The following is a 17,682-nucleotide window of genomic DNA, read 5'->3' on the forward strand; positions in this document are numbered from 1 at the left end:
CGCCCTTAGCAGGCGTGAGTCTGAGAACACAAGTAGAGTGCTCCTCCGGTGAGTGTGTTCACTTTGATAGAAATTATCCTCACCAACTGTGAAAGAGCTGTCCTGCAGAAGAGGCTTTTCTAGTTTGCCCCTCTCATAAAAAGCCAATTTGATGGAAACCTTCCAAAATTGTGTTAAACTCTGCCTTCTCAAATGGAGTAACTTGAACATGGTATGCTCTTTTCTCTAAGTTTCAGAGGTGTCCCGTGGCCACCAGTGCGGGAGGGCAGTTGAGCAGTGTCATGAGCAGCCTGGCTTCTTCCTGGGGTGACACACTCCAGAGCCAGAGGCTTGGCTGACACCCAAACCGACACCCATGGGCAAGACCTCCCCCGTTCTCTGAGGTTAATGACTTTGGGATAACTGCTCACTACAGGAGCACGGATTTCCAGGAAAAGCAGAAGAATGCCACATCCATGGGCAGGTTGGAATGAGGGAGACAGTTTGCGTCTATCCACAGGATGCCTTGTTCCACTCCCTCAACATTATTTGCGTGACCTGAGAGCTTGCTGCCTTTCTCCTTGCTGTGGTAGTATCATTTCATTTTGACGGTGTGCTTGTCCCTAACAGTACCTCATTTCTGAGCTATTTTTCTTTTCCTCCCTTCCCCTGATTTATTTTTCCCATTTCCAAAAAGCTTGAAAGCCAGATTTCAAAGCTAATTAGAATAGTATGTAAATTAAGAATGTGTAGTCTCTGAACAGACGTTTGAGTGACTCTCCAGTGAATCAAATGTGCCTCTTCTGCATGTTGGGCCTGCTCAAGCTTTTCTCCCTTTCAGGTTTTAGGCTGTTTTGTGAAGGATTGAAGATTTAAGTAATTCTTTGAAAATAGTTAATAAACTTTTTCATGGCAGGGATCCAATGCCTATTTACATTGCTTTCCCCTGTGGTACATAGGAGGCGTTCGGTAAAGACCCATATGTGAATAAGTTAGTACATCCTCGCATCCTGACATTTTGCTCCACGCTATGATTCACAGACTAGAAGACACTTCTCTGTAAAGAAAACCTCTGCAGATGCAAGTGAGCACTATGAAAATTACATTGAAGAACTGAAGAAACAAGGATTTCTGCTAAGGGAATATTTTACACCCGAAGCAACCCAGTTGGCATCTGAAAAACTGCAGGCGGTAAGACTGACTCATGTGTTTAGTTTTTGTGACTGACTGAGTATGTTGAATAGAAATGTTTTCTTTGTGACAAATAAAAACTTGGCAGGAGGGAAGAGTGGGAGTTAAGAACAGGAAAGGTAAACTCACAAAAATGCACGGCAGGGCAGCCGGTGGGGAGTGAGTTCCAGGATAAGCCATGAAACTTCCTGCTTGCTTCAGCAACAAACCCTCATGGCTTTCACAAAATTTGATTATAACCTGGGCCAGGAATCAGGGGTCCTTGACCCTTCATGCTGCTTAACCTTTGATGCCACTGGCAGGCCTCAAGCTGATAAAGTGAAGGAAGAGTCAAAAGGAAACACAGAGTGGGAGTAAAAGAGAGAAGGGGAAATGAGGAGAGTGTAAGGAGGAAGTGGAAGCTCAAAGTTATCAGTCACTTGACTGCCTGTCACTCTTTGCCTGGCTGAAATTAATTATTTCTTCTCTCTTGGTTTTCAATCAGTCCACTTACGAAACTTCTTGTTGGTTTTTCAAATTTTGTTGTTGCAGTTGCTTTTGGAGGAGGTAATGAATTCAAGCACTCTGAGCAAAGAGGTGAGCGATTTGGTGGAGATGGTCTGGGCGGAAGCTCTCGGCCACCTGGAGCACACACTTCTCAAGCCTGCGAACAGGATTAGTCTCAATGACGTGAGTCACGTGCATCCTCCAAGCAAACCTCTGTCGTGACAGACCCGCTTTCTGGCTCACTAGCTTGAATGATAGCACGTGTGTTTGCGCACCGGTCTGGCTGTTCCGGATGCGCTCCTGACATGCTTTTTCGTACCTTGGAGAAAGGGAATGTGGAGAGTGCTGAGAGGAAAACAAGCTTCCGGGAAAACTAGATGTTCCTGTCTCTCAAATGTCACACCCAAGAACTGCCCCAAGCAGGCTTTTTGGTGCCAGCTCTGTAGGAGGCCCGCTCTCCTAGGTCCCACCCAAGGTTTGTGGCAGGCCTGAGGGACAGGGATGCTGTTGGTCCTCAGTCGGATGCTCAGACCCTATTCTGCTTCCGTCACTGCTTCACAGTCTTGGAACTTGTGACTATTGTAGAGAAAGACAGCATGCTTCCAGAAGGTACTTTTCTTAATTTTACATGATTGAAGGAGCAAGTGAAGACAGTATTCCCAGTGGTACATTTGCGTTGTCGTAGTAAAATACTACAGTCTTCTTCTGTGGAACGGAACTAATTTATTTCAGGGAGAAAAAGGTTTCCTGGCACAAGGCTCAAAATGCACTTGTGTAATTAGAAATACATTCTGCTGAATTTTGTTCTTACTTTGATTCTTTCTAAATTTCTAAATTTCTTTCTAAAATCTTTCTAAATTTCTTGTGTGAAAAGCACATCTCCTATGGTTGTGTTAGAATTCCTCTCTCTGTGAATATAGACATAGCTGTGGATCCAGTTGTAGCTATAGATACAGATGTAGATGCAGGTATAGATATAGATACACAGATACAGATATTTAAGGCTCTGGTTCTCTCCTTTAGTTAAGCTGAGCCCATTTTTGGAAACCTTCTCATGGCATCATTGTCACAGCTGAGATACATCTCCCATAAATGTGGCAGTTGTTTTATGGCTGGTGTCCAGTAGAAAACTAATAGTTATGACGTATCTAACAACTATTTTAGGTATTTTTATGCATGTTCCTTCACTTTCTCTTTGATTGTAAAGATTCGATTTTAATAAGAGTATATTGTTGTCCACTTAAAGGTGAGCAAGGCGGAGGGAGTTCTCCTTCTAGTAAAGGCAGCCCTGAAAAATGGAGAAACAGAAGAACAATTGCAAAATATGATGACCGAGTTCTACAGATTAATACCTCACAGAGGCACAGCAACTGAAGAAGTGAACCTGAGACTATTAGCTAAGAAAGAGGACCTCTGCCAGGTAAATCTCTGAAATACAGAATTCAATTTAAAATATGTTGGGGAAGAATCTTTTCAAATCTGATTAATAAGATAGCTCTGAATCACAAAAGTTGGCTCAAAAATAAATGCTGAGCCATTTTAGAATGCTTTGGATCCTTATGGAAGTTATCTGAACCATGTTCCCAAACATGAATGTGTTGGAATACTAGTACAAAGGCACATATGTTTAGAATTGCTGCACGGTAAAGTAATTTTCTACATTAGGATGATGCCGGCCGGCCAGGTCTGAGGACCCAGAGCGGCTTCCTGGCTGCTCACAGGATAGAAATCAGCGGGATTGATGGGGTGCCTGGATGGCTCAGTCAGTTAAGCGTCCAACTTCGGCTCAGGTCATGAACTCGCTGTTCATGGATTCGGGCCCAGCATCAGGTTCTGTGCTGGCAGCTCAGAGCCTGGAGCCTACTTCTGATTCTGTCTCCCTCTCTCTCTGCCCTTCCCCCACTTATCTCCATGTCTCTCTCTCTCTCTCTCTCTCTCTCTCTCAAAGATAAACATTTTAAAAAATTAAAAAAGAAAGAAATTGCAGGATAGAAATCAAAGGTGGGCCAGCGGGAGGTGAAAGCAGAGGTTACTGAAGGGAGAGAGAGTGCAGGTACAGGCAGTGTCTGGGAGAGGGAATCTTATCTTTGCCTGAGGTCTGGGGTTTCTGTGGAGGGTCGTGGTCTGGTGTACATGTGCTCTCAGGCATGCAGGAACTGCTCAAAACAAAGTGAGGGCTTAGGTGATGTTCCTTAGAGCCAGGAGGGTTGTGTGAGATATGTAACTCTGGTGATCTGGAATGCGCATATACTGGCTTCTCGGGTCTTCTCACCTGGTCCTTCCTTAGGTATTATCTCTTCTACAGAAATCCTTAACTCCTGGTCCCATACAAGGAGGACATGCACTATTTGCATTCTGACCTGTGTGTAAAGTGGGGGTCCTAACAAGAATAGAAGCAGGAAAAGGAGTAAAAAGCAGATTTTTATGGAGTCCTTCAGTTTCCCTATCTCAAGGAGATGAGTTGGGATTGTGTTTGTAAAAGAAACAGAAAGCTGTAATTGCCTTGAACAATGAGGATACTTACCCCCCTGTATAACAGGAAGCCAGCTGTAGGGTGACTGCTGGTCCAGTCGCTCAAAGGAGGCATTATCATCAGGGGCCAGCTTCTTCCCGTCTCTGTGCTCCCTTCTCCACCTGGCTCCCCTTGCATCCCATCCAGAGTATTTCTTTTCTTGTCTCTTAGAGGAGGCTCCCCCTACCCCCTTCAATCCAAAATAAGTGAAGAACCAACAGATGAGATGAACCAGTCCGCAGGATGAGAAAAGAGTCTTCCAAATTTAAAGTTTCATGATTTGCCTAACCAGAAGAAAGAACCTCAGTGGCTGGTTTTCGTATTGAGCAGGTGTCTGGGATGCCCATCCAAATGCCTTTTCATTTAACTTTTATATATTTTCAGTAGGTAATGCATCTGCATTATTCAGAAGTCAAAATTATATATTTTTTAAAGTTTATTTATTTTGAGAGAGAGAGAGAGAGCAGAGGAGGGCAGAGAGAGAGGGAGACAGAATCCCAAGAAGGCTCAGCGAGGTCAGCCCAGAGCCTGATGCCGGGCTCGTGACCTGAGCCAAAATCAAGAGTCAGATGCTTAACCGACTGAGACCCCCAGGTGCCCGGTCAAAATTATATTTACAAGGAATACTCAGAGTAGTCTCTGTTCTACCCTGTCCCCTCCACCCATTGCAACTCCCCAACTCGATAGATAACCATTTTTACTAATTCGTTTGTCTTTGCAGTTTCTTTATGCACAAAACTGTAAATATTCACATATATACTTATTCCTCTTCTCCTTTTTTGAAATAAAAAGTCATATGCCATCTTTGCTGCTCTGCACCCGCTTTTCCCCCTTAACATATCCTGTACATAGAGAGCATCTTCACTCACCACATTGTGGATTGTTTCCGGACTTTGCTACTACAAACAGTGCCACAGTGAATACGCTTTTGTATTTGTCATTTCGTACCTTCAGAGGAGTGTCCCTGAGACATGTCCCAGGAATAGAAGTGCTAGCTTACAGGGTGAATGCATCTGTAATTTTGATAGATTTTGTCCGATTCCCTCATAAAGGTTCTACTGTTTGCCCACCCATCATCAGTGAATGAGAGTTTCTATTTCCTGTAGTTTCACCACAAGTGTATTTGTCAAACTTTTATAGACTTTACCAATTTCGTGGATGAGAAATGACCTCTCAGTTCCAGGATTTGTATTTAGGGGACGTTTGTGTGTCTTTTTCTGTGAACTGCCAATTCATGTCCTTTGCCTCTTTTTCTTTTGGATCTTGATATTTTTCCATGATTTTTAGGACATCTTAAGAAGTTAGGGAGCTTAGTCTGGGACATGAGTTACAAATATTTGCTACAGTTTATTTGTTTCATTTTGTTTTGTTCTTTACTTTGCTTATGGTGAATTGGGGTGATGGTTGACGTGTTCTATTTCACCATACAGAAATTTTTTACTTTTATATAGAAAAATCCATCAGTCTCTTCTTTTCTGGCTGGTGTATTTGAATTGAAATTAGCCCCTCGCCACGCCAAGGTCATAAGGATGCATGGCAAGTAGAGTGAATAGGGCTCCCCTGTCAATGTCTCCTTAGCCTCAAAGATGGTGAAAGCAATACATTCCTGTATAAACGTAATTCAGATTATCCAGGAGCTGTGTTCCCTCCTCCAAGCTCCATGACCTATGAGTATACTAAGTATACCAGGGTTCCCTTTCAGGGAAGACACCTGTTTCTTCATCATTTTTGTGTCTTTCAAATCTAATACCAGCCTGGCATAGAGAACATGTTTAATGAATTTTTTGGTAACATAATTGGACTTGAGCCCTGATGATCTGAGTTCCTATTTAGTCACTATCCCCTCTCTGCTGTGGAGTCATGAGCAACTGATTCAGCTTCTCAGAGCCTCATTGTCCCCATCTATACAGTGAGGATAATAAGATCTAATAAGACCAGTGTAACAGTGTGGATTAAAGGAACAGTGTAGCTGAAAACACTTTATCAACAATGAGGTGCTGTCCTAATGTACACTATTATTATTATTGTATATTATGCTATCACTGAGGGCACAATACATACTAAAGGTATTACCTTTAATGTGCCACTTACATATTGATCAAAATGTTGATCAAAAGCTTTGGGGAGGGGCACCTGGCTGGCTCAGTTGGTGGAACATGTGACTCTTGATCTCTCTGGGTTTTGAGTTCAAGCCCCACATTGGGTGCAGACATTACTTAAAAGTAAAACCTTTGGAAGAAAAAAAGCTTTGGGGAAATAAAATCTTATTTTTCCAATCTTTTTGAGAAAGTGTAATGTGCTATAAATATTTTGATATGTAGTGATTCTAACGTCTTACATCATTTCCATCTACAGCTAATAAGAGACATGGTTAATGTCTGTGAAACTAATCTGTCCAGACCCAACCCGCCTTCTCTTGCCAAATACCGAGCTTTGAGATGCAAAATTGAGCATGTTGAACAGAACACTGAAGAATTTTTCAGAGTTAGAAAAGAGGTTTTACAGAATAATCACAGGTATGCATAAAGGAAATGTCTTAGGATCTGTTATTATGTAATACTATTTCAGATTCTGTTAAAAAGCTACTGTCCAGGGGTGCCTAGGTGTCTCAGACGCTTGATTTTTGCTTAGGTCATGATCTCATGGCTCCTGAGTTCAAGCCCCCTGCAGCTGGGCTCCACACTGAGAATCTTAAGATTCTCTCTTTCTCCCTCTCCCCACCCCCCACATGCATGCGGGCATGCTCTCTCTCAAAAAAAAAAAAAAAAAAAAAAAAGCTACTCTCCACAATAACCGGTATGATTTAATCCTCTATAACAAGGTAACTATATTGTGATGACAAATTTCTTTCTTCAGTGTTTATAATATAACTTGGGACAGTATTCTATGCTTGAAAACTCTCCCCATTTACTCTGAGTTCAAGCTTACCTAATCTTGCTGAGAATTAAATTTAAAAATTTTAAATCACAAGGCTTATTTGTGTTTTGAAGGGTGTTATATAGGAAAACCCATTTATATTAAGATTTTAAAATGCAGCTGTGTGCATGGTAGTTTCTAAGACACCGACTCAATGGCATGAAAACACTCAGTTGAAAATCTGGAAAACATGGCCAGAGATATGGCACCCCTAACCGTCAGTCACATCCATTATCTGTTTCCTCACTGATGGTGAGACTCCCTGTTTCTTGTGCTCACGTGTGTTCTATAAGCCAGGACAGCAGCAGGAGCAACAGGAGGCTGGATCAGCCTCTCAGACCAGCCTTCACTGGGTGTTAGTTTCCTCTGAGAGCCTGGACCCAGTTTCAAGGTTCAGAAACTAATTTGATGGATTATTCTTAAGGGTGGGACTGACTTCCATTGGAATGGTCACTCAGCCCACTAATGTAACTTCCCAGCACTCCTCTGCCTGAAGTCTTTCTTCTGGGTGTTTCTGGCATCTCAGCTCTCCTTAGGTACAATGGGCCAGGTTAGCCTTAATCAGCCTCACACACTGCTTGGAGCCAAACCACGGGGGCCATTTGTTACATTTTTAGGAATTTTGTGAGCTGAATACCATTAGTAACTTGACATCGGCTGTGGTGGGAGGATTTATACCATAGAAACCAGCAAATGCCACAAATCGGGGTCCTGTGTGGGTTTTGCTATTGCTTTGAGAACTGGTTTTCCGGCAACTAGCTAGAAGCAACCCCCTTATGGACTAATTCAGACCTGTCTAAAACGGTGTTCTGCCTTCCTTGATCAGTTGCCCTCAAATGCCATTACTAGCGTTACTTCATACCCACCAAGATGGCTGTATTTTTTTTTTTTTTTGAGAAAATGAAAATATGGGTAATTATAGTGTTCGTGAGGATGCGGGGAAATTGGAACTCCCATAAAATGGTGCAGCCGCTGTTTGGCGGTTCCTCAACAAATTCAGCATAGAATTACTGTCTGCCCCAGCGATTCCAGTCCTCGTTAGATACCCCAAAGAAGTGGACACAAGTACTCAAGCAGATACGGATACGTGAATGTTCATAGCAGCGCTATTCACGATAGCCCAACGGTGGAAACAACCCAAATGTCCATCAGTGGTTGAAAGGATTAGCAAAACGTGATTATGTACACATAATGGAATGTTAATCACCAAAAATGAGTGAGGTACTAATACATGTTACAAGATGGGTGAGTCTCAAAAGCATTATGCTAAGTGAAAGAAGCCAGACATGAAAGACCACATATTGTATGATTTCATGTATGTGCAATATCTGGAAGAGACAAATCGAATCCATGGAGACAGAAAGCAGATTGCCAGGCTCCAGGAGAGGGAAGACTGGGGACCGACTGCTAAATGGGCATGGGCTGTTCTTCTGGAGTGCTGAAATGTTTAAGTAGAAGCGGTGGCTGCACATTTTAATATGCTAATTATTACGGAACGGTGTACTTCAAAGGGTTAGTTTTGTGTTATGTGACTTTTACATCAGTTAAAAAAATCCTTTCCTTTAGATCTTTTCCAGATTTGGCTTTTGTATATAATCAAATTCCTTTTACTTCTTTTGATTTGACTTTTGACCCACCCCTAGATATCTGCTAGGATCTAATACTAAATTAGAAACTACTAACAATGAAGGCAGAATCAGGAGGGGAGTAACCGACTTTCTCCAGGGAGTCAAAGAGAAGGAAGAGCCACGTCTTCAAGCCCTGGGGAGGGGGGTGCAGTTCGGTCATCTAATGTAACTCAAGCCCTTAGAGATCTCACCTCGCACCCTAGTAATGTCATACAACAAAAGTGGACCTCTCTGTGTGGAGAGATTCTGCTGCTGTTAAGAAGCACAAGCAGAAGAAGCAGAAGAAGAAGGAAAAGAATAAGCAGAAGCAGGAGAAGGAGAAGAAGATTTTCTCCATTTCATTTCACTAATGATGATTTTTTCATATTCATTTTTTCTAGTTACAAAATTCATGTTCTTTGCTGAAAGTTTAGACAATGTGTGAAAACATGAAGAAAATTAAAGATCACCCAAAATCTCACCACCCAGAGATAACCCAGAGATAACATGACCACTGTTAACATTTTGGTGTAGAATAAATATATCCCAAATTGAATTATTGATTCTTCTCCTCACCTAGTGGTGTGTTGGTAAGCCAGCTCTCTGAAATCAAAGTCCTGACTTGTAACAACTGCTGATTTCTGTGGTATAAAAATGCTCCCACCATAGCTAATCTCAGGCTACCAATGTGACACCAAGAAACATGGAGTTGGGAAGACATACTGGATAGACTCTCCTACCCTCTCCACCCCACAACTCCGTCCCTCCATAGTCCCCCAGTCTTTCCCCATGCCTCCCCATCTAGTCACCCACCCAGAGCCATTGTCAACTGTCCCTCATCCCCACATCTCCATTCCTGTCACTTCTGCCTCCAAAATGTCTGTAATCCATTGGCTTCTTTCGTTCACACTGCTGCCACCTTCAGTCCAGACACCGTTGTCTCATCTCCTTCCTGACGTTCTTCCCGCTCCTGCCGCATCCAATTAATTTCCCCATAACAACCAGTTAAGTCTTAGAATACACACTGTATTATGCCATGTTGCAGTAAATGTCACCTTCAAGGATAGGCCTTTCTTGACTATCCCGTCTCTGAACCTGGTAGAGTAGAACTTAAAATCAGTTATTTGTTAACTTTTCATTTTTGTCTCGCCATTAGGATGTAAGCCCCGTGAAGCCAGAGACCATGCTATCTTGCTTCTAGTGCCTGGCAGAACACTCAGCACAGAGTGTATTTGTGAATGGTTGAGTGCAATGAATTCAAGCTATTTATTCTATATGTTATATATTTGAAAAACTTTGGGATCATACTATGCATAAAGTTTTGTAACCTATTTTTAAAATTCATTTTACAACAAATCTTACTTCATATACTTATTTATTTTTTAAGAGTGTGATTTTTTTTATGGCTACATAGTATTTGCAAGAAATGTTATGTTGTGACTCACAGAATCCATTCCATAATAATGGACGTTTGGGCTGTTTTGGGTTTTCTCCTGCTAATAATGATTTTTTATTTTACTTTCAATTGTACAGTCTCAAGATTTTTCTTCTGCTTTTTACAGTACAGGTCCAGTAGACATCTTGCAGATATTTAGAGTTGGCAGAGTGAATGAAGCCACAGAGTTTTTGAGCCAGCTTGGCAATGTGAAGTCCTTACTGCATGGATCTCCCGTACAAAGCTTTGTAGGGATCCTGTCCCGGTAAGAGGACACCATCTTTATTTTCCAAATGTTTCAGCCTCACGAACATGAAGTGTTTTACCCTTTTTCCTACTTTTTTTTATACCCTACCTGGGTCTCTTCAGTTAAAACCAGCTTATTGCATTCCAGAGAAAACTGAGCCCTTTAAATTATAATTAAATATAATTTAAATTATTTATTATTATATGTATTTTAAAGTGTAGTACATGGGTATGAATTGCTTCTTGAAGACAGTATCATATGAAGAAAGGAGATTCTCTATTTCATGGCTCTTCTGTGTGTCTAATTTGGGAATGTCCAATACTTAAAGAGAAGGGTCTAGAAATTAGAGTACCTAGATGCTATGAGTTATCTATTCAAAACGTAACTCTAATTTCTGTTTGCTTTGAATAATCACTTAATATCAGAGCCAAACTGCAGTCACAGAGAGCAGGGGAGAATATGATTACATCTGGGTCCTTAACTAAATACCTAAGAGGAAACATAAAAGGAAATATACAGGATACATCTAGAAAAAACGTTCAACTGCTGTTGAAGGACCCAAAAGACACTTACATTAATCGGAAGGATGCCAAGTTTCCTTAAATTAACCTATAAATTTAGAGCTATCACAATAAAAGTGCTAACAAGATGTTTTTTTAAGAAATAAAAAGCTGATTATACTGCACATATTTTTTTAAATTTGACTTTGCCAGAGTAATTTTGAAAAAGATTAATGAGGAAGAATTAACCAGACACTAAAAACATGTTATAAAACTGTGTTAATTAAAACAGTGAGGTGTGCCCAAACAGATGATTCTACAGAATAAAGAATCCAAAAGTAAATGCAAAAACATAGAGGGTTTAGTACATGATAAAAGTAGCTTTTATTTCTGTGGAAGAAAGATAATTTCTTCAATACTATGTATTGGGACAGATTAGTACCTGGAAAAATACAAAGTTGGATCCTTACCTCATTCCTCACACGTAGATAAACTCCACATGGAACAAAGATTGAAAAATGAAAAATGAAAATATAAAGGTACTAATTGAAAAATAGGACAGTTTTTTTAATAACCTTTAAGTAGGACTAAAACCCAAAAACCACTTTACAAAGGTAATTACATTTCATAACACAAAATTCAAACTGGAGATGTTCATGTAATAAACGCCAAAGTCTCCCTTGACCCACCTTCTCAGAGACAACAGGGTTTAACTTTGATTGCAGAGAGTTCTTAGCAATGCTAGAAGGCCTGCAGGATATGTGTAAGTTCTTGAGCCAGGGAGAAACGCAGTCAGCATTGGGCCTAAACATGGTTCTGCTGAGTGCTCGACCTTGGCAGGTTGGAGTCAGAGCCCTGACCCAAGGCAGGAAGAATGGCCAGCACCTCCAGGCTGGTCAAGACAGGGATGAGAAGCTGACCATAGATTGGGTCATGTGAATAGCACCTAGAAATCCTTCTGTGAGATTACTTTGAATTTTTTTTTTTTTAACATTTATTTATTTTTGAGACAGAGAGAGACAGAGCATGAATGGGGGGAGGGCCAGAGAGAGAGGGAGACACAGTATCTGAAGCAGGCTCCGGGCTCTGAGCTGTCGGCACAGAGCCTGATGCAGGGCTCGAACTCATGGATCGCGAGATCGTGACCTGAGCGAAGTCAGACGCTCAACCGACTGAGCCACCCAGGCGCCCCGAGATTACTTTGAAATACATTTTTCTTTTCATTTCATGCTCTTTATTTATTTGTATTTTTAATTGGTGTCTTTTTTCCAGCTTTATTAAGGTGTGATTGACAAATGATAATTGTATATATTTAGGTTGTACAAGAGGATTTTTTTAAATGCATAACATGATGATTTCATGTACATGTATGTTGTGAAATGATTATCACAATCAAGTTAACACATCCATCACTTCATATAGTTATCTTTTTTTCTTGTGGTGAGAACATAAGGTCTACTCTTAGCAAAGATAATTTATTTTTATTCTTTATCTTAGAACTGAAAGTTTATACTCTTTAGCCAACAACTCCCCATTTTCCCCAACCCCCGCCTCCTAGAAACCACCATTCTGCACTCTGGTTCTGAGTTCGACTTTTCTAGATTCCACATATACGTGAGGTTATGCAATATTTATCTTTCTGTGTCTGGCTTATTTCACTTAGCATAATGTCCTCCTTGAATAGCACCTGTCTTTGCTAGAATTATGACCCTATAATTAAAAATACCCTTTCTTTTAGTAAATCATTTTAATGTCCTTTTCTTTTTAGTGGGTTGCTTTTACCCAAAGTAGTTGAAGATCGTGGCACAAAGAGAACAGACACTGGAAATCTTGGGAGTGGGATATATTTCAGCGATTCACTCAGGTTAGTATATTACATATACTATACATGATGTCTTAACCATGTTACTCACACCCATCACCAAGGATTTATACCCAAGTAGTTGCTATGTGGCTTCCTCCATCTTTCCTTTGTAAGGGATTTCTCATCCAAGAAACATATCGGTGAAAGCAACCAGTTTTCTCAGTATACCATAGAAATATGTCTTTTGTGGTGGATATTTGGGAAAATTTTATTTTAAATCACCTTGATTTTACTATCCTGAGAGTCTTTACATATATTTACCTGCTTAATCCTTACAACAACCCTCTTAGGTCAGTTCTATTATTATCCCATATCACAGATGAGAACACTGAGGGACAGTGAGGGTATCTTGCCCAAGATCACATAGCATTTTGTCTTTCTCCAGGACCAGTGATCTTAACTTCTATAGCACATGACCTCTCATGTGCTTATACACATTATATACACAACTTATCATTTACACAACTTAAGTTGTGTCTTATCTATTGTAAATGAACTCTATGTGTATAGAATAATATTTCATCTTCAATATCCTTGTTAATATTTAAATCTATCCCCACAATAGCCACAGGGTATTAAACACCTGCCCTGTGCAAGGCACCGGACTAAGTGCTTCACGCACATTGTCTATAAACCTCACAGGTGGTATTGTGACATCATTCCGTGACAAGGAAACAGATTGATGGAGGTTAAGTAACTTGCATAAAGTCACAGAGCTAGTTAAATGATGGAGCTTGGGTTTAGGCCAGGCCAGGATAATTAATTATCCAGGATATTTCAGGAATTCCTATGGAAATCCGTAAGAAAAAAATAACTCAAAAAGCAAATGGACAAAAGACATGAGTAGGAACCTAATAGAAGAGGAAACACATGGACAATGTCATTTGAAAAGGTTACTAATCAATAATATGCAAATTCATCTATCATATACCATTTAATACCTATCAGCAAAAAAAAAAAAAAAAAAAAAAAGCAACAACTCTAGGTGTTGGTAAGTCTCTAGAACAGTCTGAACTCTCAGACACTGTCAATAAACTGATAAGCCTTCTTGAGGAAATGTTGGCATCATCTGCTGTAGTTGAAGAGCATAATTAATGGTGTGACTTAGGAATCCTATAGATTGGACTAGGAACCAGGAAGCAGCGGTTCTCAATCCTGGCTACACATTCAAATCACCTGGAGATTTTATTTTTATCTTTTTATGTTTTTTACTTGAAGGACTTTCTTTTAAAGTTTTCATTCAAATTCCAGCCAGTTAACACAGCGTGATGTTTGTTTCAGGTGTACAGGTTAGTGATCCAACACGTCTGTGCAACACCCAGTTCTCATCACAAGTGCCCTCCTTAATCCCCATCACCTATTTCACCCATCGCCCCACCCACCTCCCCACCTGGAGGAGCTTTTAAACACCACTGGTGCTGATTTCACCCCAGATCAGTCAAATCAGGATGTCTAGGGGTGAGGTTTTTAAGCTCCCTGGATGATTCAGCCTGAGTTGAGAATCACTTCCTTAGTGGGTCTACATAGACCAGGAGACATGTACACAGATGGTAAGAAAACTGTAAGATCACTGGAAATGATGCAGATGTCCAATAAGAGTGGAATGGATCCAAAAATTTTGGTGTCGGCCTACATGGAGTCCTATATGGCAGTCGAGACACGTGTACTACAGCTACACGTGCCAAATGGAGGAGTCTTAGGAAGGTAACGTGGAGCAAATAATTGCTCTATGATTCTATATGTATAGAGTTTGAAAACAAGCAAAACTAAGCATACTGTTGAGGGACACATATCTATGCATCAGTACTGTAAAAGAAAGAAAAAATAATATACACATAAACACAAGATAACGATTAGATTACCCTCTGGGTGGCAGGGAAGGTAATGCCACAGGGCAACGTAGAAATATTGATGATGTTCTTTTCCATTTTTTTGTTGTTGTTGTTGTTGTTTTCAGTGTTTATTTATTGTTGAGAGACAGCGGGCAAACGTGCATACATTTGCAGAACAGGGGTAGAGAGAGAGAGAGAGAGAGAGAGACAGTGGATCCAAAGCTGGCTCATGCTGACAGTAGAGAGACTGATGCAGGGCTTGAACTCACTAACCGTGAGATCATGACCTGAGCCAAGGTCGGGTGCTTAACCGACTGAGGCACCCAGGCACTCCTGTTCTTTTCTGTTTCTTAAACTTGGCAGGAGCTATGTGGTTGTCTGTCTTACATTGTTCTTGAAACTTAACACTTATGGTATAAATGCTCTTTCCTCTGTACAAATCTTTCAAAGTAAAACTTTTTTAGATGTTAAGATTTTTTTTTTAACAAATTGGGATTCCTTTGAATTTAACCAAGTTGAAGTCCTTGGTGACTTTGGATAGAGTGGTTTCAATTGAGCCAAACTGCAACAGGCTGAAGGGTGATGGACAAGCAAGCAGATAGAGGCAGCCATTGAGAAAGGTGGGGGATGGAGAGGGAGGAAGCGGAGGTAAAGTCAAGGGTCACAGGCTCAGCAGTCACAGGGAAACAAGTTTTAGGAGAAATGGGAGAAATTGATTATTTTTTTTAAGGGGACAGGTCTTGGGGCACTTGGAAAGCACAGTCGGTAGAGCACGCGGCTCTTGATCTCTGGGTTGAAAGTTCGAGCCCCGCGTTGGGTGTAGAGATTACTTAAAAATAAAGCATTGTTAATATATAAAAATTTTTTTTAAATAAAAGGGAGTAAGTCTTAGGGAGCTTGGGTGGCTCAGTCAGCTGGGTGTCTGACTCTTGATTTCTGCTTGGGTCATGATCTCGCAGTCGTGGGATTGAGCCCCATGTCGGGCTCCCCACTGAGCGTGGAGCTTGTGGGGACTCTCTCTCCCTCACCCTCTGCCCCTCCCCTCTTGTGCATGTGCATGCTCTCGATCTCTCTCTCTCAAAAAAAGAGGGGGAAGTCAAGTCTTAGAGGGGATAGAACAAAGGGTCTTCAGGCAACACTTTTATATTTGGGTCTTGATATTTGGAAAAATAAAGATATGTCCCAAAAATGATGCTTCCAAAGGTGTCCTAACCTATGCTCCTTAATAACAAGAGTTGCTTTTTTTTTTTTTTAAGTTTATTTATTTAAGAGAGAGAGTGAGCATGGGAGGGGCAGAGAGAAAAGTTGCTTTTTTTAAAGCTGCTGAGTCCTGAAGAAAGTCAAAACAAAATCTCTCATTTAGATGTTGTTTGAAGTTTTGTTTCTCCATCTGGATTCAGAAGGCTTTGTGAGAATACCAGTGCTGTCTTTCCCTTTGACCAGTTCTTACTTACCTGGTATTTCATGTTCTCTCTGAGCTTCAGTGCACAGAAGTAATCTGCTCTTTCTTAACTAATAAGATGGGGGGTTTTCCTTATCTTTCGTCACTTTGGTGTTTGCTGTACCAAAATGTGTGTGTTTTAGTAGTTAATAAAGATTTGAGGCAACAGGGGAATGCATCCATCTCTGGAAGAAAGTACTTTGAACACTACCTGCACAACAGAAAGGCAACATCTGAAACAAGTAAGTGAATAATAAAGTTCTAAACTGACCCTTCAGAGATATTTTAATAGCCGTAAAATCTGGAACATCCTGCCAGCAAAGTCATTGAGTCTATTTCACATATAGAGATGGATAATGGGTACTAAAATATTATTGCCATGTAACCGTAAGTCACAAACACGTACTTCCTTTCCCTCGCAGTACGGGTATTAAGTACTCCCACCCGGGAGAGACCGATGGCACCAGGCTCCTGGCTGTCTGTGACGTAGCCCTTGGAAAGTGTGCGGACTTACACAGAAAAGACTTCTCCTTGTCGGAAGCACCACCGGGTTATGACAGTGTCCGTGGGGTTCGAGCAACAGCCACTGTCACCACGGACTTCGAGGTATTTATTTCAAGAAACAAGCAGAGAGCTCCTGTTTTTATTGAATATGCTTAAGTTTAAATAATTATTGCATATTTATGGCTGCCTGAATTCAATATTTTCTAGATTAGCAAACCTGCAAATCTGCTTTTCTGAAAACATTTGCCAATAAAGGATTTGTCCCCATACCTATTAATTTCTGTTGGTTCTAGGATGATGAATTTGTTGTGTATAAAACCAATCAGATTAAATTGAAATATATCATTAAATTTTGCCTACCCGGAGATGAAATAAAGGACTTTCATCCTTGTAATACTACTGAATTAGAAGAATCCAGACCTGAGTTTTCAAATTTTTCAAAGGTTGAAGGTAAGACAATTTTCTTGAATGCTGTTTTATGTGATATTTATAGAACTCAAACATTTTATTCTTAGAGGAATTTATGTTCATGTTCAGTAACTATATCTGGGAACTCATACATTAATATTCTATTTCCTTTTTTACTTTGTAGAAGTAAAAACCAGGATACTTGAGAGAGGTTAGGTGTTCTCAAAATTACATCTTACTTTGTTAACATACCATGTTGAACTCTCACACCTGCAGACGGCCAGGGCCACAAACCCACTGAAGCAATTTAAGATGCCAAGTGCAAGAAGTGTCGGCGGGGGGGGGGGGGGGGCGCCTGGGTGGCGCAGTCGGTTAAGCATCCGACTTCAGCCAGGTCACAATCTCGCGGTCCATGAGTTCGAGCCTCGCGTCAGGCTCTGGGCTGATGGCTCGAAGCCTGAAGCCTGTTTCCGATTCTGTGTCTCCCTCTCTCTCTGCCCCTCCCCTGTTCATGCTCTGTCTCTCTCTGTCCCAAAAATGAATAAACGTTGAAAAAAAAATTTAAAAAAAAAAAAAAAAAAAAAAAAAAGAAGTGTCAGGGGGGTTGGTGGAGTAGACAAGAGACACAGCTTTAGAACCAGGAAGCCCAGGTTCTAGTGTCGACTTGCGGATTACTAGGCTGTGCAATATGGGACGAGCTGCATAAGCTTCTGCAGCCTCAGCTTTTCCGTGTTGAGTATGAGATCAGTATCTGCCTCAG

At 40.9% G+C, this 17,682-nt stretch overlaps 1 protein-coding gene across 7 annotated transcripts in view; it reads left to right on the forward strand.

Annotated features, from left to right (window-relative positions):
* Window positions 1–17,682, forward strand: part of PARP4 (poly(ADP-ribose) polymerase family member 4) — a 121,663-nt gene that overhangs the window by 22,891 nt on the left and 81,090 nt on the right. For 6 of the 7 annotated variants that reach the window (XM_047873383.1, XM_047873403.1, XM_047873394.1 and 3 more), the window contains 8 exons: window positions 1,021–1,170; window positions 1,702–1,839; window positions 2,903–3,076; window positions 6,524–6,684; window positions 10,254–10,391; window positions 12,642–12,737; window positions 16,433–16,616; window positions 16,808–16,964. In XM_047873383.1, coding sequence (XP_047729339.1) covers window positions 1,021–1,170; window positions 1,702–1,839; window positions 2,903–3,076; window positions 6,524–6,684; window positions 10,254–10,391; window positions 12,642–12,737; window positions 16,433–16,616; window positions 16,808–16,964 — 1,198 coding nt within the window. Of the gene's footprint in view, window positions 1–1,020; window positions 1,171–1,701; window positions 1,840–1,886; window positions 2,266–2,902; window positions 3,077–6,523; window positions 6,685–10,253; window positions 10,392–12,641; window positions 12,738–16,432; window positions 16,617–16,807; window positions 16,965–17,682 lie in introns of those variants that run through there. The other variant, XM_047873421.1, reaches the window with a different exon arrangement.

Source organism: Prionailurus viverrinus, chromosome A1, assembly GCF_022837055.1.
Source record: "Prionailurus viverrinus isolate Anna chromosome A1, UM_Priviv_1.0, whole genome shotgun sequence".
NCBI lineage: Eukaryota > Metazoa > Chordata > Mammalia > Carnivora > Felidae > Prionailurus > Prionailurus viverrinus.